The sequence below is a fragment of the Acomys minous genome (genome assembly GCF_964271855.1).
Source record: "Acomys minous genome assembly, chromosome: 13".
Lineage (NCBI taxonomy): Eukaryota > Metazoa > Chordata > Mammalia > Rodentia > Muridae > Acomys > Acomys minous.
This window is the reverse complement of record NC_140495.1, coordinates 55,063,175-55,090,074: the sequence shown is the minus strand read 5'-3', so window position 1 is coordinate 55,090,074 and position 26,900 is coordinate 55,063,175. Positions and strand designations below refer to the sequence as shown.

General features: G+C 46.9%; 1 protein-coding gene across 2 annotated transcripts in view; it reads right to left on the bottom strand.

Annotated features, from left to right (window-relative positions):
* Positions 1-26,900, bottom strand: part of TBC1D8 (TBC1 domain family member 8) — a 101,917-nt gene that overhangs the window by 48,756 nt on the left and 26,261 nt on the right. Inside the window, exon 2 of one of the 2 annotated variants that reach the window (XM_084754423.1) lies at positions 5,020-5,175. In XM_084754423.1, coding sequence (XP_084610549.1) covers positions 5,020-5,175 — 156 coding nt within the window. The remainder of the gene's footprint in view (positions 1-5,019; positions 5,176-26,900) is intronic. The other variant, XM_084754424.1, reaches the window with a different exon arrangement.

Below are 26,900 nucleotides of genomic sequence, written 5' to 3'. Positions count from 1 at the left end.
AATTGGCTGCAACTCAATCAACTTCTAAATCAGAACGTCTGCTGAGTCAGAAATGCACTTTACACACTGGTCTGCTAGGCCTGGTCTGCCTTAGTGTGCTCGGTTCAGTTCCATCAGCCTGTGAGGACTGGGCAAATTCACAGACCACAAAATCTCTTCTATAAACAGCTGCTGTCCAGCTGTGCTTCTGTACCCACTATAAAGATGAAAAACCCTTCGCCTAAGCTCTACTGCCCAGGGCCACATGAACCCACATCACTTTGCAGAGAAGCCTGAGTTCTTCCCAACTCATTCATCCAGTGGTGACTTCCTAAGATTTATAGGTGACATACTTGGTGTTGCCTTGGGCACCAGAAGGTACCATCCCGGGAAAAAAAAAAACTCTCCGAGCCATCGATTTCCATGAGGGAGGCAGATAAGAAACAAGAAAACACCAGTGTTGAGAGAGCACAGAACACAAAGAAGCAGGTGACATCTGCCAGGGAAGGAAACATCTGAGTCTTACTGGGGATGGTGGGTCCATTTCTCTGTCCACAACTTTTTTTTAAGGTATGTTTATTTATTATGTACACAGTGCTCTGCCTACATGCCAGAAGAGGGCACCAGATCACATAATAGATGGTTGTGAGCCACCGTGTGGTTGCTGGGATTTGAACTCAGGACCTCTGGAGGAGCAGCCGGTGCTCTTACCCTCTGAGCCAGCTCTCCATCCCTGTTCACATCATCTTAAAGCAACTAAGCATCTCTCTAACAATACCTGATTCTATCTCAGCCACAGGCACTGGCCACCTTGGTTAAAGCCACATGGTTAAAATGGTAAATGTATCCTCTGTCTGTCTAGAACCACGGTCATCTTCAGGTCTTCTGCCAAGTAAAATAACTGACCTATTAGACAATCCCCCCATCTCTTTCGCCTCTGCCTAAAAGGAGAAAATGGCCTCCAAGTTCTGCTCAGCCTCCCCACCAATCAACAGTGAAACCTAAGTGAAGATCTGGATTCTTCTTCCTGGTCTGATGTAACCCTTCCTCCAGCCTTCTTCTTTACCAGAGGCCCCAAACCATAGGCAAGGACCATCCTCAATGCTCAGGTCCCTGTGCAATATTAACTATGGTGAGTGGACCACAGAGTGTAAGATGCCCAAGTGACTGCCAACGGAGACCTCGGTGTCTCCGTCAACCTCATGGGGCCGAGACTGAATTGTGCTCACATTTCCCAATGAGAAAAACACACTGAAAAGATAAGTATTGTTTGGGGGACCTTCTGCAGGCAAGACGACAGCAGAAAGGGACATCTCTGCAAATTCAGTCTGTGTGGAGCCCAAGGCACAAACTGAGCCAGATGCAGGAAACCATGGATCTACAGTTAGAGTGAGGACGGGTTCAGCATCTCAGGACAGCGTCTCAGAACAGCTGCTTGGGGACCAGAGAACACATCAAGGAATGACAAGGAATTGGGAAATACTTAGCATAAAAGGCACGTACGTGATGCATACCCCTTCAGGGTTTCTCCAGCCACCATGTGCCTTGCCATCTTCCCTGCCCATTTCTTCCCTGTTCCAGGCTTTGCCCATCCTGCTATGCACACCCCCCATGGCCCTGCAGAGCTGTGTGGCAGGGGATGACATTGACCCATTCTCCACAGAGCCCTCTGCGCCAGGAAGCTGTCTGGTGTGTACCCGGAAGCAGACACTTCAAATTGATAAACCTAGGGGGAGGGAAAAGTGTTCTGAAATGTTTAAGTGAAAAGATTGCTGGGAAAGTAGTGAAAAATCCAAAGCAATTAACATCTGCTAAAGAGCTAGACGAAGAAACTGAGCTACAGCCATGGGCTGAACGTCCTGCAGACACTAAGAACTGAACATGCAGCTGCATTTTCAAAGGGTGCAGATACACCAAAACAGCGGAGATGTGGGCTGGCTCTTACCTAGCCTCTGGGAGTGCTCTGAAGCCAACGTAGTAAGGAGACAAAAATCCAAATATTCATGTCCAAGGTTACAAATTCAGATGGCAACCAAGTATTTGGCTTGAAGTAGAGAAGAGGATGGCTGTGAGGAGAGCTGAGGGTGCCACTGCCTGACACCCACATCCAGTCCGGCAGGAAGTCACTTTCTTTGTTCTACCCCCCTCAACCCAAGCATAAAGTAACAGCATGCTAACGCCAAGAGAGCATCTGAGGTGATGGCACCCAATGTGACAGGGATGAGGACCAGCACCGCACTGGACATCAAGAAACATGGGCAGAGGAAGACAAATGGTTCCAGAGATGGAGACTACTGCCCCAGAAGAAAACAGAACAGCCCAGGAAGAAAAGGGGATGTTTCACAAATGCGTCAAGTGCTCAAGAACAAAGCAAGAACACAAGAGGTCTCAGAGGAGAAGATAAAGAAGAAATTTTTAAAAAGAGAGAGAGAGAGATTGGAGACTGTGAACTACTGACCAAAACCTGCCCCTCTCCTCAGGGGAAAAAAAAACCCTAGTAAGTAAATTAAAAGCAAGGTACAGAATACACTGCTGAAAACTGAATTAACTCAAAGAATTATGAAGTGAATGGAGTGAACAGAATTAACAAGATTAAGAAAAACAAATAAAAATATAACACTGACAACTATCCAATATGCAATAAACTCAAGGGAAAAATAGTTTTTAAAAAATTCATGCATGGAATTATAGCAAAAAAAAAATCCCACAATGAATACAGAAATCACTGTGCTGATTGCAAGAGCACAGTGTGTGTAAAATGGCCAACCTGCTGAGCTCATAGGAATAACAGATTCTAGTCAAATCATTCTGGGATAAAAGCAGGATTGCATGCTTAAAAAGCATATAATCTAAAAGTGGGGAGAGGGTAACAAAACAGGCAGAAAGCTGTGTTGTCACATCAGACACCACAAGACCCTGAAGACAGCAGACACCAAGTCTATAGAGTGTGGCCTGTGACTATACTTGAACTTGGTATCCCAAAGCCAAATGCCAAAGGCAGATGTTCACAAATGCGAAAACACCCAGAGAATAAAACCACCCATGGTACGTGAAAACAGAAATCTAATCTATCCAGCTAAGCAATGAATAACAACAACAAAATCTGCATAAAGAACTGAGACAAACAACAGAAAATCCAGGGGGGAGAGAGAGAGAGATATGGCTCAGTGGAAAGGTACTGGCTGCACAGCCGTGAGGACCTGAGTGCAGATCCCCCAGCCTCTTGGTAAGATCTAGGGACAATAGCACCTGCAACCTCAGGGTTGGGATTGGGCAGAGATGGGCAGATCCCTCAGGCTGCTGGTCAGCCAGTCTAGCCTCGTCAGAGAGCGCCAGGTTCAGTGAGAGACTAAGCTTCCAAAGAATAAGGTAGAAAAGCCTTCCGGCATCAGCCTCTGGCCTCCGTGCACACCACAACCACATCTGCGTACACACATTAAACAGTATGGAAAATGTCATTTCAGGTCTGAATGGGACTCTTTTTGAATAAGAAACAGGGGAAGCAGAAGAGAGAATATGCCGGCAATTTCATCCTGTTTGTTTGTTTGTTTGTTTGTTTTTTGAGACAGGGTCTCTCTGTGTAGCCTTGGCTGTCCTGGACTCACTTTGTAGACCAGGCTGGCCTCGAACTCACAGAGATTCGCCTGCCTCTGCCTCCCGAGTGCTGGGATTAAAGGCGTGCGCCACCACCCTAGCCGTGACCATTTCATCCTGTAAAGTGATGGAGAAATCGTCAAACACTGCAACTCTAACTTCGCACTGCTAACCAAAGTCCCTCGCCTTAACCTTACACAACCCTTTCAGAAAAAGTAATCTGCAAGGCTAAACATAGTTTCTTTCTTTCTTTCCATTGACGCTAACTAAATGTAACATTTCCACTATAGAACAGCATTGTCGTATAAGTCAGAGAGCACAAAGTTACATGTATCCACCTTCATGTGGCCACCTTCGTAGCCACCCTCGTCTGACCCACTAGAAAGCTGTTCAGGGAGCTGTCCCCCTTGTGTAGCCAGCAGGTACTTAGGGTAGCTAGAGTTTGAGACAACAGGTGTCGTCTTTCTGTTGTTGGATCTCTTTATAAATTGTTTTTTAATTGGAACGATCTGCCCTAGTTACAAAGGCGCACGGCGGAGAAGAGCGTGCCCAGATGTTTCCAGGGTGAAGGTGGGATGGTGGATGGGAGCGAGAAGGGTTTTTTCAAACATCTGCATTTTTCAAGGGAAAAGGCCAGTATGGCTGGTGAACACAAGACAAGGAGCGAAGTTTACTGTACCTAATGCAAAGCTAAAAACACTGCAGCCATGTGCACCCAGGCAGACAGAAGACTAACACGGAATAGGGTGTCCAAATAAAGGGTCTCCGTGACAGTTTCTTATTTTCTAAATAAGTGCGTGTGTTACTCATATAGACTACAGCACACATTAGGCTTTGCTGATGGTGAAGTGCTTCTTGGAATGTGACACTTCCATCCTGGAGGACACTAGGGGCTCAACGCAACGCCGAGTGACACTGCCGGAAGGACAGAACCCTCAAGTGGAGAAGCGAGTGATTCCGAAGTTCTCTCGGCACCTAGCAGAGCAGTGCTCGTTTGTTTTTTTTTTTTTTTTGGTGTGCATATAGAGTGAATTATCTCTTTGTGCAAAACAAGTCAGATCCAGCCTCCGACTGTGTCCTTGTGTCCCGCCAGCGGGTGTACACACCCAGGCACGGTGTACACACCCAGGCACACATAGAGAAAATGGCTCAATTCATACAGAGCTACACGAGTGCTTTGAGACACCACACATGCCCAGAGGCTCGGCCTTTATGTAGTCTGGGTGGCTAAGAGTAAGATGGTGACATGGATGATGAGGTGGGAAAGGGGGAGAAAAGTAGGTGCGGAGGAGGAGGAGGAGGAGGAGGAGTGGTGTGAGAGAAGGAGGTGAGAGTGAGGAAGAGAGAAGTCTCCAGAGGCTCGACCTTTCAAACACCACTGACATGCAGACACTCGGCATGCTTCGAGCGTAAGCTTTGGAGCGTTCCGACTGGAACAAAACTCACCAGTGGCTATGGCCCAGTAAATGTCTGGTCCACTCAGTAACTCACCACATGCTATGGGGGAATAGACCTGGGACCCAGGAACTTGAAGCAGAATCCGAAACGGAGCAACCCGTGCGCTGGAATCCAGCACCGCGTCCAGAGCACCCACAAGGCGACCTTCAGAGGGAGAGAGAAGAAAAGACAGCTGTGAGTCCAGGGCAGGCCAGGCAGCCAGCCCATACCCACCCACTCCCACGCATGGAGCTGTGGCGGTTAACAGACATGAAACAGTCTTCCGTGTAAACACTTCGCCAGTACTACATGGGTAACTCTTAAAACTACCAAGTCAGGCTACGAGCACCAGGTACAACCATGACTGCCTCGGGCACCACAGCTTCTGTGTGTGACTCTCAGGAAACACTGCCCAGAAGATTTCACCCCAATGACGCTGGCCTCTTCTTAATCACTGCTAATTTCTCAGTCCCAGCTGACGAGCAGCCACTGTCCCAGCAAAGCAAAGGTTTCACTTTAGCGGTTCTGGTCTCTTGTTAATAATCACAACCCCATTCTTCAGCTCCGGCTGGCCAGACACCACAGGATCTCCATGCAAATGGCCCGGTAGAATCTTTGCTTCCCTCTGAAGCACCACAAGCCAGGCCTCCACCCCCTGCACCGCTCTCACCCTCCCAGGTGCCTACAGAACAGCTCCCCACGCTGTGAGCACTCACCCCGGCCCCCACAGGCTCATGTTTGAATACTGGGGTTACCAGTTGGCAGAACTGTTTGGGAAGGATTAGGAGGTGTGGTCTTGACTCGGGGTGCACTTTGAAGTTTGAAAAGCCCACACCACTCCCAGTTAGCTTTCTTTGCTTCCTACTTGCGGGGAAGGACGTGAGCTCTTGACTTCTGTTCCAGCACTGACTGTGCCTGTCTGCCCACTGCCCTGTTCCCTGCCCTGATGGCCATGGACTCTAGCCCCCAAAACCATAAAACCCAGGCATAGTGGCACATGTGTACATAGAGGTACCTATATTTATGTAATATGTAAATATGTACACATATATTTATGTACACATGTATATATACATTCAATGTTTCCATGTATATATATATACATACATATATATATAATATATAAATATATATAAAACTGAGCTTTATACCAGTACTTCCTATTACAATCTACTCCAAAAGCAGTCTTTCCACAAAAGCTGCAACTTGCAACTACATCAAGCACAACACTGAGAAAACTCCTTTTGAGCATGCTCAGTGTGGCCTCCAAATTCCCATCTCCCGACCTCGGCCTTCTGAGTAAGGATTGCAGACATGCCTCACCAAGCCTGGCTCTCATGGCTCCTAGCATGAGTAGTTATCAATCAGTCAGGTTACAACCAAGATAACCTCCCTGGCAGAGGTCCCCTCCTCACCCTATCCAGGCCAAAACTATCCCACAAGTTCCTCGTTCTGCCCCGACTCGATGACCTTCCCAGGAGAAGAAGGACAGAGGGCACAGGGGCTGTATATGCTATGTATTACTCTGGCTACTCAGAAGCCCCGCCTCCTCCTTCCTGGGTGCTCCCACATTCCCAGGGCCTGAGCAGCTGCCTTCTGCAACTGAGCCTCTCCTGATAGGACATCCAGCAGCTGTTAGACAGGTGGCTGAAGGTGTGTTTGCGAAAGACCGCTGAGATCAAACAGTTGTCTAGCAAAGATGGGCTGGGGGCGGGGACAGAGCAGCTGAGGAAAGTTAGAAAGGGGCTGCCTGCCCCTCCTCCTGCACATACCCTCAGCAATTCCGAATCTGAGCATCTGGTCTAAAACCACAGTACGCTTCAGTCTTTGTTTGACTGGCAGGGCTGGGGATCAAATCCAGTACTACGTACACACTAGGCAAGCACTTACCACCCAGCTATCACCCTAGTCCCCTGGGGGACTCAAGGAACCACAAAAACAAGGATGGGGAAAGGGTGTGTAGCAACTTTTTTTTTTTGGACTGGAAAGAGAGGTTATTTCCCTCTGTAAGATTCAGGTGCTTTTGAAAGGTCAGGATGTCTTACATCCACCCAGCCCCTTTGGCTAGTGGGAAGGTGGGAAAGCTGTGTACAGAAAGCCACAGGGGATTTCCACTCTCCTGTGGAGCCCGGAAGTCTTCCTATCCACGCAAGAAAAATCTGAGCAACCTGAGAGTGGGGGACTTTTCCTCAACTCACCAAAGAACTACGGCCACAGGTCAAAGCACAGTCCGAAATCTCTAGACAGCATGAGAATTCAGTCACAGGTCGGGTGGCTTCTTCCCCTGCCCCCCTCCCCCCCGTCTGCAGCCACTAACTGAAGGAATAACGGTAGTGACCCTGGTAAGGTGCTGAGTGTGGACTGAGTGCCTGAATGAAAATCTCAAGACTACAGTCTCAAGGGAACCTCCTACCCTGCGGGGGCTTGAACACCAGGCACTGTCCCAGAGTGAGGTGTAACAATAGGCAAAGGCCCCTGTGAGGGTCATCAAAAACCCAGAGTTCCCTGGACGGGTGGCCAGGGCCTAATCCAAGCCACAGAAGAACACTGTCCAGGCTGGACATTTCCTCTTGCTTTTCTGTCCCCAAAGGCGGAGGTGAGAATGACCAAGAAACGAAGGTCACAGGCCCGTCGTGGCTAACATTGACTCGTATGACCACAGAACCCTCACCTTCCAGTCACTAAAACAACTCCCAAGTTCCTAGCCCAGTGACTGTGGATAAGAGGGAAGAGCAGCCAGAATCAGACTGTCTGAAAAGCCATTAAAGGAGGCCAGAGACACAAGCGCATCGACATGGGTACCTCTGAGAGATTTGAAAACCCTGGTATCACATTTCTGTGGTGGTATGGTATATTGTTTATGTATATGGTAGATATAGCCAGCCTTGAAACATGGTCCAAAACGCAACCGGAGGACCACCCCCTTGGTTCCAGTTCCCGACGCAGTGCAACTGGCTTTCACAACAACGTCTGTTGGTAGGCAAGAAGCAAGCATTCTCAGGGCTAACGCACCCTCAGTGAGACACAGAAATGATGCAGAGAGCACTGTTACAGACAGCGAGTCTGTAGTAGCTACATTTAACAGGTTAGCCCTTCTAACAGAAAGGCACACGCACAGTGCATGTGAGTGGATAGAGAGAAACTCTAAGAAACCACTTAAAAGCCAACCTGCAAATCCCCGCCCATACAGGCAGATTAGCCTTCAAACCGGAGAGGCCTGCACAGGAGGCACGTGTCTGTAATCCAGCACGGTGGCAGGGACACAACAAGCTCAGGCTAAAGGACCCACCACCAGCCCTCAAGTCTACACCCAGAGGGCTCACCCGGTGACCGAGAGAGTGTTGCACAGTCGTGCACGTCAGTAATCCGGCACTCAGGTGCAGGCGGGGCACACAAACTGAAAGCCAGTCTGGAATACACAGCAAGATTATGTCTAGAAACAATAAGAATATTAAACACATTTTTTAATCCTGGAGGGGGCTGAATAGATGGATTAGCAGTTAATGGAATTTCTGCTCTTCCGGAGGACTCAAGTTCAGTTCCCAGCACCCACCTGGAAGCTCACAACCATCTGTAACTCCAGTGCCAAGGGCTCTGACACCCTCTTCTGGCTTCTGAGAGCTCTGCTCACATGGGGTGTACTTACACACACGCAGGCAAAACCCTCATATGCATAAAATAATACATTCTTAATATCCTAAAAGAGAAGTGCCATTTTTAAACAAAAATCAGGAACTTGATTCCCAGCTGAGCAACTCACGAGACTTCCTCAGGGAGAGAGAATCCTGTGCATCAGAAACTAGGTTTTGCCCAAGAAAAGTTGATGAGAGAAGAGTAAATGGGCTCACACAGAACATTCCGTTAAAGTTAGAAAAGGGTTAGAGTAGGGTAGTTATAGGGGGCAGTTAGAAAGCGTTAGAAATCACTTCCACTATCACCTTATGACTTCATGGTTTTGGTCTAAATACATCAACTAAAAGGGATTTTTAAAAAAGATTTATTTATTTATAATTTGTACAGTATTCTGCCCACATGTGTGCCTGCATTCCAGAAGAGGGCACCAGATCTCATTATAGATGGTTGTGAGCCACCATGTGGTTGCTGGGAATTGAACTCAGGACCTTTGGAAGAACAGATAGTGCTCTTAACCTCTGAGCCATCTCTCCAGCCCCTAAAAGTTATTTTTTCAGTGTATTTTCAAAATATTTTATTAATTTATTCATATTACATCTCAGTTGTTATCCCATCCCTTGTATCCTCCCATTCCTCCCTCCCTCCCATTTTCCCCTTATTCCCCTCCCCTATGATTGTGACTGAGGGGGACCTCCTCCCCCTATATATGCTCATAGGGTATCAAGTCTCTTCTTGGTAGCCTGCTATCCTTCCTCTGAGTGCCACCAGGCCTCCCCATCCAGGGGACATGGTCAAATATGGGGCACCAGAGTTCATGTAAAAGTCAGTGCCCACTCTCCACTCAACTGTGGAGAATGTCCTGTCCATTAGCTAGGTCTGGGTAGGGATTCGAAGTCTGCTGCACGTATTGTCCTTGGCTGGTGCCATAGTTTGAGCAGGACCCCCGGGCCCGGATCCACCCATCATAATGTTCTTCTTATAGGTTTCTAGGACTCTCTGGATCCTTCTATTTCCCCATTTTCTCATGCTTCTCTCACCTAGAGTCCCAAATAAGATGCCCTCCCCTCTGTCCCTCTTTCCTGGTAAGTAAAGACTTTCATGTCAAATCTGCTACTGTCCAGATATAAGTGAGTATATACCATTTGAGTCTTTTTGCTTCTGGGTTAACTCACTCATTATGATCATTTCTAGTTCAATCTATTTGTCCACAAATTTCAGGAATTCCTTGTTTTTAATAGCTGAGTAGTATTCCATAGTGTAAATGTACCCCAGTTTCTTTATCCATTCTTCAACTGAGGGACACTTAGGCTGTTTCCATGTTCTTAAAATGACAAACCTGTGTTGTGAGAAATTCACATTAAAACTCACATAGGATAAGGTTAAAAGTAAGAAAATAGTGCGTGTACACGCTATTTTCTTTTACTTAAGATAGGGTCTCATGTGGTCTAGGCTGGCCTCAAACTCAGTGTACTTGCCCAGGCTGACCTTACGCCCCAGTTCTCTTCCTCCCACCTCCATAGCATCGCAGATATGGGCTGTGTGCCACCATGTCCAACTCATGTTCCCTAATTTCCCAGGCACAGTAGGCAGGGCACACTCATCAACAGGAGAGTGGAGTTTTGAAAATTGTGGTGTACACACAAAATGAAGCTTTATTCAAAAAGTCAATTTATGACTTTACATGATTTTGATCTAAATATACCAACGAAAAGTGATTTTAAAAGCCATAAAGAGCTGAGCAGTAGTGGTGCAAGCCTTTCATCCCAAGATAGATCTGTGAGTGAGTTCACTCTACAGAGTGAGTTCCAGGCTGGCCAGGCCTACACAGAGAAACCCTCTCTTTAAAAAAACAAAAAACAAAAAACCAAGAGCTGGCTCAGAGGTTAAGAGCACTGGCTGCTCTTCCCGAGGTCTTGAGTTCAGTTTCCAGCAACCACATGGTGGCTCACAACCATCTATAATGAGATCTGGTGCCAAGAAGGCAGGCATACCTGCAGGTAGAACATTGTATACATAATAAAAATAAATCTTTTTTTAAAAACCACCAAAGAATAAAAACTTATCATTTGCAAAATGGATGGAGCCTGGGATCATTCAACAAAATAAGACAGTCTCAGAAAGCCAAAATCTGATCATTTTCCCTCATATGTCAAATCTGTGTGTGTGTGATATTTGAGGAAAGGGATGGACATAAGAGTGCCAAAGGGGGGGCTGGAAAGATGGCTCAGTGGTTAAGAGCACTGACTACTCTTCCAGAGGTTATGAGTTCAATTCCCAGCAACCACATGGTGGCTCACAACCATCTATAATGTGATCTGATGCATACTATATACATAATAAATAAATCTTTAAAAACAAAGAGTGCCAAAGGGATAAACTGGACAAACACAAAGTACAAAATACTTGTATGAAAATAACAATGGAACCATTGCACTGACTATACAATGAATATATACAAATACAAAATCATCATCTTCTTTTTTTTTTTTTTTTTTTTTTTTGAGACAGGGTTTCTTTCTCTGTGTAGCCTTGGCTGTCCTGGACTCACGTGGTAGAGCAGGCTGGCCTCAAACTCACAGTGATCTGCCTGCCTCTGCCTCCCAAGTGCTGGGATTAAAGGCGTACACCACCACACCCAGCTCAAATACAAAATCTTAATAAATAAATTTGTAAAAGAAGCCTCAACTTTCAAATACTAGGATTAGGAAGAGCAAGAGACTCTAGACTAACACTGGTTAAAGTAGCGTGGCTGTGCTAATTTTAGACAAAACAGGTTTCATAACAGAAACACTATCAGGGTTAAAGAGAGGCATTACATAATGCTAAAGGGCGGAGGCCACACAGTAGTCATTAGCATGCACCTAACAGGACATCTAGACACCGATGACAAGAGCAGTAAATTCCAGGGAACAGATGAGTCCAGTGTCCTAGTTGGAGATTGAGATGCCCAAATTCTAGCAGCTGGAAGGTCAAGCTTGCTGACAACCGGTTCTGAGGGTACAGAGTCCTTCATCAATACCAGACAGTGCATCTCAGGTTTACAGTGACATGTGCCAAGAGGGACCTGAATCAAACCGTGTCTGAAACGAATAGCTCTCACAATACATTTAAACCAAAAGCCCAGGAACAGGCAGCAAGCTCAGAAATTGCCCAAAATTTAGAAATTAAACAACTTCAAATAGCACAGGTAGAATAAAAACTCTCCAAGACTTTTTAAATATTTTTATCTACATGTAAGTGACGTTTCACATGGACAAATGTGTAGGGTACAGCAAAAGCAGTGCTTGGAAGGAAACTGCAGCATCATGTGCGTAAGTTAGGACAGTACAAAGACCTGAAATCAATAACCGAAGCTGGGCCATTAGAAAATGAAAGAGCAATCTGATCCTAGTGAGGAAAAAAAAAGTGGAAATCAATAAAAGCTAAATGACAGAGAAGAAAAAAACACTAAGAGATCACTAAAACTTGTCGAAGCCCTACTGTATTTTTTGGACCATAAGATGCACTTTTTCCCCCTCAAAAGTGGGGAGGGAGATTAGGGTGCGCCTCACAGTCCGATTGTTGTTTTTCTTGTTTTACTTCTCTAAAAAACTGGGTGTGTCTTACTTAGGTACATCTTGTAGTCCCAAAACTAAGGTACTTAGCGTAACCAGGCAAAGGAGAAGGAAAAGACTAGATAGCATTATTAGAAAGGGAGGGGAGGGCAGGGCATGCAGTGTCTGTCGGGCATGCTAACGGAGGCATGGCACAGGCTGGGTACAGGAGAGGAGGGCAGGGCATGCAGTGTCTGCCCGGCATGCTAACGGAGGCGTGGCACAGGCTGGGTATGGAGCGGCAGACCTCCACTCTCAGTGTTCCACAGTGGAGGAGCTCAGAAGTCCCAGGTCATCCATGGCTATGGAGATTCAGAGCAGACTAAGACGCTGAGACCTTTCTGGGTGTGAGGGATTACAGTTAATAACTAAAGAGGGATACTTAAATAATTTTATGCCCCTAAACTCAACAACGTACACAAAATGACATAATCTATCAAGGACATGAACTACCTAAACTCCTAAGAGTGAGGGATCATTTTACCAAACCTGCATCTATTAAAGTAATTGAATCAATAGCCTGAAAAGCTTAGGCAGCCCAGATGTGTTCACTGTTAAACCACTATTAAACCGTAAGGGCCGACGATGACACTCTATAGTCTCCTTCAGAAAACACTTGTGCGGCACATTCCACTAAGATAGTAAACCCTGCTTTCCCAAGACAACCACATCAATAAAGCTACTGAAAAAAAGGGAGCTACCACATCACACATGCAAAAAGTCATCAACAAAACATGAGGAAAAAATCCAACATTTGAATAAAATGAATTAAACTCCATAGACAACTGTGACTCATTCAGCATACAAGAATAACACATTAGAAAAAAAAAACATACCATCAAGGTAAAATTTTTGTGTCAATTAGTACAGGAAAAGTATTTGAAAAAAAAAACCTAACACTTATTTATGATTAATTAAAACAAAAGCAACCACCTAAGAGTTAAGAATTTCTATAGTTTGGCAATCTCTGGCCACACAGACAGAGCACCCTACAGTTACCATACGCGATGGTAAGGAACTGGAACACTTTCCTACTAAAGTGAGGACTACAGCAAGGGTGCTTTCTCATGCCACTCCTGTGTAACATCATCATACTGAAAGGCCGAGCTGACTCAGCAAGACGAAACAAGGAATAAAATGTGCACAAACAGGGAACAGAGAAATAAAACTTGGTTCACAGATGACATGTTCCCCCACCACCACCACATATATCTTAAGGAAGTAATAACACAAAGTGTAGCACTTGCAGACACCATGGCACCACACAACAACTGCTCTGCGTAGACGCTGAGGAAAAACAAAACAAGTCACAGTGGGCAACAGTAAAAGATACATCTGTCAGGCACAAGCTTGGCTATTATGCATAGATCTACATGCATAAAACTACAAAGTGATGATGAAGGAGAGCAAGGAAAAGTGGAAGATTCCGTGCTGTTGTGGTTGGTGGTACCTCCTCCTAAGCTCATCTGCCGTGGCGGTGGTACCTCCTAAGTTTCTGTGCTGTGGCGGTGGTACCTCCTAAGTTTCTGTGCTGTGGCGGTGGTACCTCCTAAGTTTCTGTGCTGTGGCGGTGGTACCTCCTAAGTTCATCTGCCGTGGCGGTGGTACCTCCTAAGTTCATGTGCTGTGGCGGTGGTACCTCCTAAGCTCATCTGCCGTGGCGGTGGTACCTCCTAAGTTCATCTGCTGTAATGGTGGTACCTCCTAAGTTCATGGGCTGTGGTGATGGTACCTCCTAAGTTTGTGTGCTGTAGTGGTGGTACCTCCTAAGTCCATCTGCAGGTGCAACTCAACACCAGGAAAAATCCTAGCACACTATTTATACATATTGAAAACTGGTTGTAACATCTGAGGAGAAAGCAAAGACCTACAAGCACCAGCAGACTCTGGAGAACAGATTTAAGTGACTCAAAGGCACATTCTGACCTCTGACCAGGGAAAAAGAGTCTTCTCAGCAACTGGTGCTTATCTAAAAGAATTAACCTACACAGCAGCATACTTTACGACATTCCAAAAATTAATTCAACAGCCTATTATGGTCTAAAGTCTGAAGTGTAAATCATAGAAGGTCCAGAAGAAAGAGGCTGGCAAGATGGCTCAGTGGTTAGGAGCACTGGCTGCCCTTCCAGAGGACCTGGGTTCAATTTCCAGCACCCACATGGCAGCTCACAACTGTCTGTAATTCCAGTTCTAGACGATCTGACACCCTCACACAGACATACATGTAGACAGAACATCAATGCACATAAAAATAAATAAGTCTTTTTAAAAGAAAAGAAAAGAAAAAGTTCCAGAGGAACACACACAACATCTAGATGTCCTTGAATGTGACCAATCCTCACTGGTTGTTTTGTTTTGTTTTGTTTTGTTTTGTTTTAAAGAAATGACGGTCTAAGTGTGCAAAAGATTTTTGAACCAACTCACTGAGGTGATCATGGAGAACTATATTCATGTATAACTGGAATTTAATGAAGTCTAAAAGAAGAAACACAAAGATATGTATGCATGTATCTATGCACATATGTAAGTGTATATATGTACTAGATACATACATATGTATGTAGTGTAATATATGTATGTATGCATGCATGCATGTATGTGCTCCATGGGGTACAGCTTACCAATCCAGCTACTAGAAATGAAACATCAAGGAATAGAACACAGAGTGAGAGCCCTGGTCCACATCAGAGCAGGGGTTTCCAGGGAGGGAGGAAGGCAGAATGAGCAGCACGGAAGGAGCTGACAGACAAGCATGTGCCATGTCTCAATGGCTGCAGACACAGCGGCTACCGTCATGGTTAGAGTGAGGGATGCCGTCAGGGCTGAGGGCTATCTCTGGAAACGGCTCCAAGGATGGTTCTAGAAGAAGCTGGTGTTTCAATCCATAGATTGAGTAAAGAGAATCTGGCCCCCGCCTCAACCTAGGAGGACACTGTCCAGCTACCTGAGGGCCCCCACAGAACAAGGCGCAAAGGAAATGTAAATTCCGCCTTTTCTCCAGCTGGGGCGTCCTCTTCCTATTTGTTGTGCTTGGGTTTCTGAGCTCCAGCGGCTCCAGCCTTCACACTCCCAGACTTCCTCCAGGGGTGCCTCACCCCAGGCTCCCAGTTACACCACCAGCTTCTGTAGTTTTCCAGTGAATAGATAACCTTTCCTGGGAACTCTCAGTCATCACAATCGTATGAACCCCATAATAAACCTTTGCATTCATCCCTCTCCATGGAAACAATGAAAGGTTTTCATCAGGGTGGAGCTGAGCCCACAGAACCTTACCCAGCTCTAAGCAAGTCTACAGTCCACGGAACAAAAAAGCCAGCGCAGTCATAGGTATAGACAAACCTCAGCCCGGGAAACCAGAGCAAGCCGAGGGGCAACAGTAAAAGCCTCAGGTGGATCCTCCAGGAGAGACTCAGAAAAGGCGGCACCGTCAAGCGCTGGAGAGATGATCCAGCAGTTAAAAGCAGATTCTGCTCTTGCAGAGGACCTGAGTTCAGTTCCTAGCACACACATCAGACAGCTCACCTCAGCTCTAGTGCCGGAGGAGCCAGCACCTCCTCTGGCCATCACCAATACTTGCACTCCCATGAACACACATACATTCCTACATATATACGCATGCGCGCGTGTATACACACACACACACACACACACACATACACACACACACACACATGCACGCATGCACACACAGGTGACAGTTCTCTGTGTGTTACTTCCCTGAAATCCTTCCAGAAGGATACACATAATGTGTAAATAAAAGCTAATGGTCTTGGTGTTATGTAGTCTTGCCTAGGCCAAGCAATGTGTTAGAGGGGAAAAAAAGCAAAACTTAAATTATATATAATATATACACATACATACACATATAAACATGCATAAAGCTTAGAATATGGAAAGGTTTACAGACTAAGCATAGTCTAATATGTTTTAAGCTAAGTGCCACTACAAAAGCTTTCTTTATAAAGTAAAACAAACCAAACAAACAGCAAAGCTTACACAGTAAACTTAGACAATTGTTCTTGAAAAAAAGAAAACATAGCCGAGTATGGTGGCACGTGCCTTTAATCCCAGCACTCGGGAGGCAGAGGCAGGCAAATCACTGTGAGTTCGAGGCCAGCCTGGTTTACAAAGTAAGTCTAGAACAGCCAAGGCTACACAGAGAAACCCTGTCTCGAAAAACTAAAAAAAAAAAAGAAAGAAAGAAAGAAAGAAAGAAAGAAAGAAAGAGAAAACATTTTGTATAGATTCAGCACAGCCCAAGCACAGCATGCCTCAAGACCACAATGGTAAAATTGTCAGGGTTTGTCACACTAGCTCTGAACAGACTGCCCTGTCGTGTAGCAGTTTCCTTTGAAAATGGCCCAATTTTGGAGGGAGCTCCTTACCACACAGGATGTTCTAGAGCAATGTTTCTCAACCTGTGGGTTCTGACCCCTTGGTGGGGGTCAACTGACTCTTTCATAGACGTCGCCTAAGGTCATCAGAAAACAGATATTTACGTTACAATTCACAGCTCTGAAGTAGCAATGAAAACAGTTTTTATGGTTGGGGATCACCACAACCTGAGGAACTATACTAAAGGGTCACAGCATTAGGAAGGTTGAGAACCACTGCTCTAGAGAGAGGTGAAATAATACATCACACAAGGAAGTACCTTCAACTCACAAAGCAAACAACTATGGTTCAGAAAGTCCCTGAAACCGAACACGCTCCCCAAGCACACAGTTTATAAGCAGGAGGGCTGCTGAGGGACACTCTCAGACAAGCCGAGCTGCCCAGAAGGGGCTCAGACCAATGGAATTATCTGGAAGAGCCTCTCTCCACCCTGCGGAGCTGTCTGCAGTGTACTCCAGGTTTCTAGCCTCCACGCGTGGTCACCATGCTAGGGTGGGCCTCTGGTAACGCAGCTATCCTTAAGTCATTTCGGCTCCCATAAGTGACCCCTCACCCGCATTTCTGTAACTAACCCCACAGTAAAGCTCACTGGCTCACAATGTTGGGCTGTGCCAGGATCCATCCTCTCGCTGTGTTGTAGTTTCCCTTCTGGGGTGGGTAGGCGTTTCTTTACCTCTCCCCAGTAAACCGCCTCCAAAGCAAATTTTAGCCCTGCAGTTCCCACACACTGCGGGTGCCCTATACAGGTAGACCACTTATCTTGTTACCGTCACTGTGGCCTCTTCAATATTTACACATGCTGAAACACATCTGAACATACTTAGACAAACACTATTATGTTACAGCTATATATGGGATTTAGTACAGTAGTATGTTTGTAGCCTGGGAGCAATAGCTATGGCATTTACCATACGTACACAGGTGGGGATAGTGCCTAGCGTGTGCTCCAGTGCTGCAGAACAGCAGCAGCAATGTATTTCTCAACATACACCCCCATCGTTACCTAACACATGGCTGTGCGTGTGCAAACATCCTGCCACAGTTGCTTAAAGGAAAATCTCACTGAGCGTAGTGGTACACTCTCTTGTAACGGTAACGCTTGGAATGCTGGTGCAAGGTGCCCACAGTTCAAAGCCAGCTGCAGGCCAGCTGAGTCTGCATTGCTGAGACAATGTCTACATTTGTGAACATACATGTATCCCCTGGCTCTGTCAGCCAGTCGATCCAGAATCTCTGTGCACATACTCAGCTCCCACATTTGGTTTCTGCAGGGGGGGGGGAGGGCATTTAATGTATTTAATGTGAACACACTGAATTCAGTGACCCCTGAAATCCATCTCCCAATTTTGGTCATACTGAACAAATCTCCTTTTTCTGCTTTTTACTCTTAATTTGGCTATTCTAATTGACTTGAGGGCAGGGAGCTAAACCTGGCTTTCTTGGCACACTGTACCCCAAGTTCAGGAAAAAGAACAGGGTCCCTTGAAGAAATGGTTCTTTCTGGAACTGCAGCAGGAGACAGTTAAGATGAGCCTAGAGTATTCTGCAGTGCTAGGCAGTATAGAAGGGCTAAACATACAGACAGATAGACAGAACACATACACACACACACACACACACACACACACACACACAACAGCAACAACAACATGGAAAGTAAGGTAACTCTACAGTTGAGACATCTGACAAACACTGCCTCACCCAGGTGCGCAGGGATGACATCATCAGTGACATCAGGCTGTCTGTGTATACAGGTGACACACAGGGCTCTGAAGGCACTTGGCATGTGTGGTCTTCTGCCCAAACACCAATCACTCAGTCTACGTACCATGAGAAAACCATTACACAAATCCCAAGCAAAGGATGTGCCACGGACACATAACCAGTCATCTATGTAGCCCGCAAGGTTAACAAAAGCCAGGGAAGGTTCTGGAAGCCACATGTCACCCTGAATGGGATTCCGAAACAGAAAAGGGCTAAGGAAATCCAGACAGATTTACTGCCACTGTTCCATCGAGCAGAGTCCTAACAGGTCTCATGGCACTCAGATCTGTGTCAACACAGCACTCCTGCTGCAGGCTCCGGGTGAGAATGCATTTGACATCACCCACTTCACCTGGCTCGTGGGCCCATGCTCCATCTTTGAGGCATCTGTGAGACCCTGTCTTGCATCTCCTGCAGTTGAGAAAACCCTCCTCTCTGAGGACTCCACATCAGCTCCACGGCAGAGCGCACACTTCACATTGCTTGGCAAGGCCCTGCTTTCTATCCTCACCCTCAAGGAAAGCAATCCTGTGGCCACATCAGGCCACCTACACCATCCGGAGTAACTAATTGTCTACTTAGGGTCAGCTGATCTGCACGCTCCTTTGCCACACAACTTAGCCGAGCTGGAGACTGGCGCCACCGTTCTGCCTACTCACGTGATGATGCACCAGTGTCAGCCCATAAGCAACAGGCGCGCTGTGCCAACAGCACATCAATCACAGGAGAACTCCGGGCTACCATGGCAACTGTTCTAAATGTGATAAGGAAACTCAAGCCAGCCAATGGCCATTAAGAGACAAATCATAAATACAACCAGAGCCAGCTGAAACACAAGGTCGGAGCAGGAGCACTTAGGCGGCCGGCAGGGCACTCAGCATGTCTATGGAGCAGACCACAAAGGAGACGCAAAGAAGACTCGATGTAGACAGCACGGAGAAATGGAAGCTCTGAAATGCGTAATTCAAATTTGTCATAAAATTTTTCTTGAATAGGCCAATTTTTAAAAGTCTGAGTGGCAGCCGGGCATGGTGGCACATGCCTTTAATCCCAGCACTCGGGAGGCAGAGGCAGGCAGATCACTGTTAGTTCAAGGCCAGCCTGGTCTACAAAGTGAGTCCAGGACAGCCAAGACTAACACAGAGAGACTCTGTGCCACCCACCCAAAAAGTCTGAGTGGCAAAGAATACTCTCAAAGTCACGAGAGAAAGATTTCTATAAATTCCAAATGAGTCAAAAACAAGTTCGTACCTGGGAGGCTGAGGCAGGACAGCGCGGAATGAGTCCAAAGGCAGTCGGAATACATAAGTAAAGCAAGCAAAAAGTGAAGCTCTGACACACAGCCCTGTCAGCGCTGTGCACATACAGACACTAGCATCCTACACTATGTTTTTTCCCATCCAGCCCACAGAAGCATCCTTTGATGAGCAGGATGACGAGAAGCGGAGGCTGGCAGCATGAAAGACATGACATGGGACGGGTCCTGCCTGCAGGACCCACGCTCTGTCCTACCAGGAGCAGACTGCACGACAATGACATTATGTATGGTGGCACACATCAACACTCCCAGCACTTAGGCAGTGGATTCCAGAGGATCACGAGTTCAAGGCCACCCTGGAGTATTTGAATCTGCCTCAAAAAAAAAAAAAAAAGCATAAAAGGGTTAGAAAGTCCTCTGGCCTTCAGAGGACCATAGCTTGGTTCCCAGCACCTACATCTGGTGATCTCATCTATGTTTCCAACTCCAGGAGAACCGTAACACACACCTGGCCTCGGGCACCTGCACTCGTGTACACAAGCCTACATACAGACAAGCACATAAAAACAACAAAGAGACAGCAATCCATCACCTGAAACCAATAGGCCCAAATTAACAACTATTTTTCAGGGGACCCCAGGGCAGCTTGTAGGGTATAGTCTGGTTTCCCCTCATCAGAGGCTCCAAACGGCTTGTCTGGCACTGCAGGAAAATCATCCTGGCATTCCAGTGAGCAAAACACTCCTATTTTTAGGCTATTAAAATAACAACTCTGGCTGAGAGGGACGCTGGGTGACAGGCTGAATAACGAAGGCCCGAGGAGCAGCTGACTACGAACTCGCTCTGCCATGAGGGTGCCAGCGTCCTTTGATCCCTGCTGGATCCATATGCTCTGGATGCTAGGCTTGAGATGCAATGGCAGTGTTGACATGGAACAAACAGAGATGCTAAGAGAAACTGTCCCATGGCTTTGTATTTGGGGGCTTGTATTTATTAACCCAGCACTGTGGCAATGTTCTCAGCTCTTACCAAAAATAACCCCACAGTGAGATGCCCCCCTTTTTAACGGGGGCATTTAGCCCCCTTCCCCAACACACAAAGCATTTCAATAAAGCCTGGAGCCTTTATTTTTTTCCCCCCTGCCTTTGTATTAAACAATGCTGGTCTCTAACGGCTCTGGGTTCAAGCACAATCTGAGCAGTCCCATAATGGAAAATTCTATCCTCTGGTAAAGGATTCCTATTATTATTATTATTATTATTATTATTATTATTATTATTATTATTATTATTATTATTATTATTCATGAGCCTAAGTGTGCTCATTGAGCACCACAGCCCCATGGGGGGACCCCAAGCACTGGCTAGGTCTGTCTTTCTATTAGGCTGTTGTGGCTCTGGGCTGTGTTTGAGAGTACAGAAAAAAAGAAGCAGATGGACTGAGGGTAGCCACTTATCTAGAATGCACAGGGCCCTGGGTTCAATGCCGAACATGCACACACACCACAGGAAAGGAAAGGAATGTAAAATTCACAGATAGCCAAAAGATCCCACAGGCAGCCAACATGGTGCTAAAGCACACCTTCAATCCCAGCACTCAGGAGGCAGGGGCAGACAGACTTCTGAGTTCAAGGCCAGCCTGGTCTACAGTGTGAGTTCCAGGACAACCAGGGCTACACAGAAAAAAACCTGTCTTGAAAAACAAACAAACAAACAAAAAAGATCCCATAGCTAAAAGAAGTACTTCCTAACTAAATGAAGGAAGTATTGGGGGAAACAAAGATTTGGCTTTTCAATGTGAAGACCCTCCCTTAGCCAACTGACAAGGCTCACCCAAACTCTGAGCTGTGAGCTCTTTTCTGAAAGTGTGCTACACAATGCAATGTCCCTTTTGATATGTAACCTTTACGTTCCACCCGAGTCTCCCCTAAACCAAGAGGGGCAGTGTTGTGTTCATCTACAACGGTAGACCTCACTCAGCACCCCGGGAACAGTGTCAGTCAAGTTTTGTGGTTTTGTTTTGTTTTTTGTTTTGTTTTTTTTGGTTTTTGTTTTGTTTGGTTTGGGTTTTTTTGTTTGTTTGTTTTTGATTTTGGGTGTTTTCGAGACAGGGTTACTCTGTGTAGCCTTGGCTGTCCTGGACTCACTCTGTAGACCAGGCTGGCCTCAAACTCAGAGATCAGCCTGCCTCTGCCTCCCCAAGTGCTAAGATCATAGGCATGGGCGCCACACCCACCTGCTGCTCTTTCTTTCGAGCCATGCAACTAAAGAGCAGATAGGAGCTTCTGAAAGGGTCTTCATTTAAGCTAAAAACCACTAGAAACCGTTCATTTTTCAACAGAAATCTGAAGAAGCCCCCAATGGGAGTGTGTTCAATACCACAGAACTGCTCATTCCAAGAGGAGCATGGGGGTCAATTTATGTTAGAAAGCAGGGGAAACTCCGCTAGTCAAAACATCTGAACTCAAAAGTCAATGTAAGTTTTGCCTAATCTGCATCTACAAGTGAGGAACTGAAAATGTTTTGGAACGGGAGCGGAGTCTGACTTCATGCAGCCGAACCCTGTTCTGCAAATAACCCTTGGATGGGGCCCAAACCCTCTGCCCTGCCTCACAGTAAATGCAGGGGTGTTTGTCTTGCTCCTCTAAGCAGGGTGATGTAATGCTCAGCCCGCACTGACAGTGAGCATCCTGCTGAGAATGCCATCAGGACGGCAGGTCGAGCAGGAGGACCGATGACACTCGTGATCGTAGATATGGAGTATGCGATTCTGTGAACCCTTCTTCTGGCGTTTCTATCCACATGCCCCCCCAATCTCCGCCTGATCTAAGCTACATTCTGGTGTGGTGAGAGTGCAAGGTAGTTGATTTCTTGTCATATAATCATTATTCGAGTCTATCAAAGTAGAACGCCATGGACATGGCGGAAGGAAGGCAAGCCAGACCTGATAGCGAACTTGGCTTTAAGCTCTAACAGAGCCTTCAAATGAAGTGCCAGCTGCCAGAGGCATCCAGAATAGACAAGCACTTGCCACACCTTCCCTGCCCAGCCCAAGGCAAAGCAGGGCCACGCACAACTGTTCTTGCTCTCATCCCTAACTGCTCTGGGTTAGGTCCCGATGGTCCCTCCCACTGTACCGACCTCTCACCCATTAGGCTCTTCCTAGATGCCTCATCATCTTCGTCATTGTCTTCCATTTTAACTCCTACCCACCTCTGTGAGTGACCAGCACTCCCCTGATCCACTGAGACTAAGCTACTATCATGCCCTAATCCATGAAGCCTAAGGAAACATTATTTCTCGGCTATGTATGTCATTGATACATGGGGTCAGTGGTCCCTTCCTGCCAATGTCTGCTGCTTTAAAAGAGCCAAGATCCCTTAGTGAAATCTTCCCTGCACATATGTGCGTGCACACGTGTGCACACATGCAACCACACACGTACACACACCTTGGTATTCTGTTTTAACAAGTTTAACAGTTATTACTCTACCCCAAATCATAAAGAGAATGAGTTTTTAAATATCTTTCCTAAAATCCCAGCTAAGAAAAATAAGGCTGAGTGTCAATCTGTCCCCCCAGAGGCAACTTCCCTCTTGGCTGCTAAGATATCTTGTTTTTCTGAAAAGCTACTTTACTCCTATCTGGCCAGTCAGGAGAGACTGAGGACTGGGAACAGGCACTGTGGGGCGGTGACACGGCTCAGCCAATCGGTGCTGGCTGTGCAAGCATGGGGGCCTGAGTTAGATCACAACAACAGCAACCAACACTGGACATAGTGGTATGTCCATGATCCTAGCACTGTGGGGGCGGTGGGGGGGTGGGAGGTATGCCCATAATCTAGCACTGAGGTGGGGGGGGTAAGAAGGTATCCTAGCGGGGAGGGGGTAAAAGGGGGGGGTAAGAAGGTACTCCATAATCCTAGCACTTGGGAGGGCGTAAGAAGGTATGCCCATAATCCTAGCACTGGGCGGGGGGGGGGGGGGGGGGGGGGAGTAAGAAGGTACGCCATAATCCTAGCGCTGGGGGGGGGGGGAGGGGAAGACCCCATACTCACTCTCTGGCCAATCTGTGAGCTTCAGGTTCAGTGTCTCCAAAAGGTGGAGAATGACAGAGGGAGGTGTCTGATGTAGACCTCTGGCCTACGCACATGCACACACATGCACACACAACCATGTACACACACTACACACAAACAAAAGATAGGAAACACACAAGCCATATGCACACAAGACTGAACAGGAAAACACACACACAAAAAAGTTTCCGTTTCATGCTCAGAGACAGTTGCAGAAAGGCTGCTAAACTTGTCCAACAGGACTCAGAGCCCATGACACAGTCAGCCTGCCAGGCAAGATTAATCGCAGACGCAACCAGCTCCCCAACAGCACGCTGGCCCGCCAGAGCCACAGTCCTGCCACCTCCACCTTGCAATCCACTCTTTTGTTTAATGGTCTGGTTCCAAACTAAAGGCAGAAAATGGAGCTTGGAGGCACACAGTAATCATAGAAAAATAAGCAAGGCAACAGAGTCTCCATTACAAAATGGAAATCAATATGAAAGGCAAAAGGGTCAGAGACTGACGTCAGCTCTACAGGCTCAAGTTCAAAGTGAAAGTGGGAGGCTGCACACCACAAACAGATCTCCAAAGGGGACGAGGCCACTGGTTACCAACCACTCGTATATCAAGACCGTGGCTCACCACTAATTCTTGAAACAAGTGTCTATTGTTCATCAACTATGTACCAGGAGTTCTCTGAGGGCTAACTGGGCTCCACTGGTATACCAAAGGCGCCAGGCTGACCACACGTCAGCACTGGGGGTAATTGTTTGCCACCTTCACAACAGAGCCCAAGATCTGACTTTCATGTCAACGTTTATCTTTGACTCTAGTGTCTTCAGACACCAAATTAAATCTAGTCTTCCACCACTGAACAGCAGATGTTTTCCTACGTTCACACCCACGGGGATAAAGGACAAGGGTTGGGGATGTGACCCTCTACCTATGGCCAACCACTGTTGCACCTGGCTCCCGATATGACCTCAAACTGCATTTGTCCAACGAACCCTGAGTCAGAGACGCTCACAGCGGAATCCTGTACGCTCAGCTGTTTTCCATATGCTAAGTAGCTGGAGTGTGTCCACCACAGCCCTGAAATGAGATTACCCAAAGCTGCCATCTGTCAGTCTCCTGCAGGGACGCACAGTGCAGCAACAGTTCCGTGGTTCTGTTACGGGGCCCTGCTAATCTTATCTCAGACTAGGCAGAAATAAACACCAAATTTATCCTGTGGATTAAAATAGTTGCTTTGTTTTGAGGCAAAAGTGTGCAGTGAAGTCCTCACAGGACTTCCTGAGCTCCTGAGTTTTCTGTACCATTATACAGATAACCATTAACTCCAGAAAGAAGAGCAGGGTGAGATGGGAGAAAGGGGAGCCCAGCTGCCTGCCCGCCTCCCATGACAGATTCCATTCAGTGGACATTAGAAATCAAAGGTGAAAGCCATCACCGAGGTCTGTTTTCAGAAGGTGACACTGTCACAGTTGGTCTTTAAGGCGCTGCCAGTGCACATCTGTTGCAAACTCTGTTGCTACTTTGGGTCCTAAGGCGGCCACGGACCAGAGCTCAGCCGCATACAAGTCCTGACGAGACCAAGACAGTCAAGGGGGGGGACAACAGAGTGATAGTTTGCCCCGTGTCTCTAAGGCATGAATGCATCACAGCGACAGAGGTCACGGGATTCATCGCTAGGAAAGTTGTCCTTTCTGTCCCCGAAATGTATTTCCACCAACATCTGTAGGCATAGAGAACATGTGGTGAGTAGCAATCATAGAGCCGGTGATTAGAAAAAATTCTTATCCAATTAAAATTATTAAGACTGAGTGGCAGTGTGCCCTGCCCCCCGGGGGGCGGGGGGGACAATTGGCTTCCTCAGATGGACGACCAGCTCATTATTAGAGAGCGTTTCCTACTGGGGAGCCAGACCTTGCACTGTATTGGCTGCTGCAGCCTTCCACATTAGAATCCCTGAGACAAGGCAGGCCATGGCAGGCAGACGGGAGCATGGTGGTCAGGAAGAAGCCAGGCCACTTGTCACTGGCTCTTTTCATCTGGGCCCTCGGGTGCTAGGGAAGCCACCAGAAGCCTAAGCAAGTGACACTGAGGGCATGAAAGGACCTGGTGCTCGTGGCTCACACTTTGTTCAGCTAAGTGTGGCGAAGCCAAGGCCTACGAGCATCTCTCTCTTCCGTTAGAGGTGCAGCTTGTTAGAGCAGTGAGCGTACATGGAAGTGTATTTAAGAGAAACATGCACCGCCCCTCACCACTTCAACCAATTAAACTAACTCCATGTCCCCAGGCTTGCTTTTAGACAGAGGTTTTTTGTTTTTGTTTTTGTTTTTCATCAAGAAATGACCACGTCCCCTGGATGGGGAGTCCTGGTGGCACTCAGAGGAAGGATAGCAGGCTACCAAGAAGAGACTTGATACCCTATGAGCATATACAGGGGGAGGAGGTCCCCCTCAGTCACAGACATAGAGGAGGGGAGTAGGGGGAAAGTGGGAGGGAGGGAGGAATGGGAGGATACAAGGGATGGGATAACAATTGAGATGTAATATGAATAAATTAATAAAATATTTTTTTAAAAAAGGAGATGAATGGCTTCTTGCAGACGTTATAACCCCAGGGCTCTGAAAAGAACCGATTGACTATGGTTCCGTTCCAAATAGCCCCCAAGGGGCCCCTGTCAGTCTTGAATCACATGTTGCTCTTGACGCGATCTGACTCTGTCCCCCACTAGCTGTGTGCCTCGGATATGCACGCTCAGCTCCTTCGGGCTCCGCTTCCTGTGCATTCAGTGGTGGCAGTGCCCAGCGTACAGGTCTGCTTTGAGGCGGCACATGCAAAAAGCCTCTTCCTCACTCTCCTCCTGCAGCACCCACGGTATGCTTCCCGGTGTGGATGTGCATTTAAAAACTGTTATGTAGATGCAATGTGAGTCGACATTGAGAGAAATAAAACAATGGAACGGGTACGGTCATAGTCAGTGCTGGGACCTGGCGGAGCCTGTACGAGGTCCTGAGGGTCAAGCCCTAGCTTAATAAAGGAGAGAGGCCTTGATGCGACTTAATGCCACGTTGGAATAAGGTGGCCCCTTAGCCCAAGATGGCTGCTGGCCTCACGGGAAGCAGACATGTGAAGACTGATACCAGGAAGAATGGCACCTGAGGGTGAAAACACACTGTGAG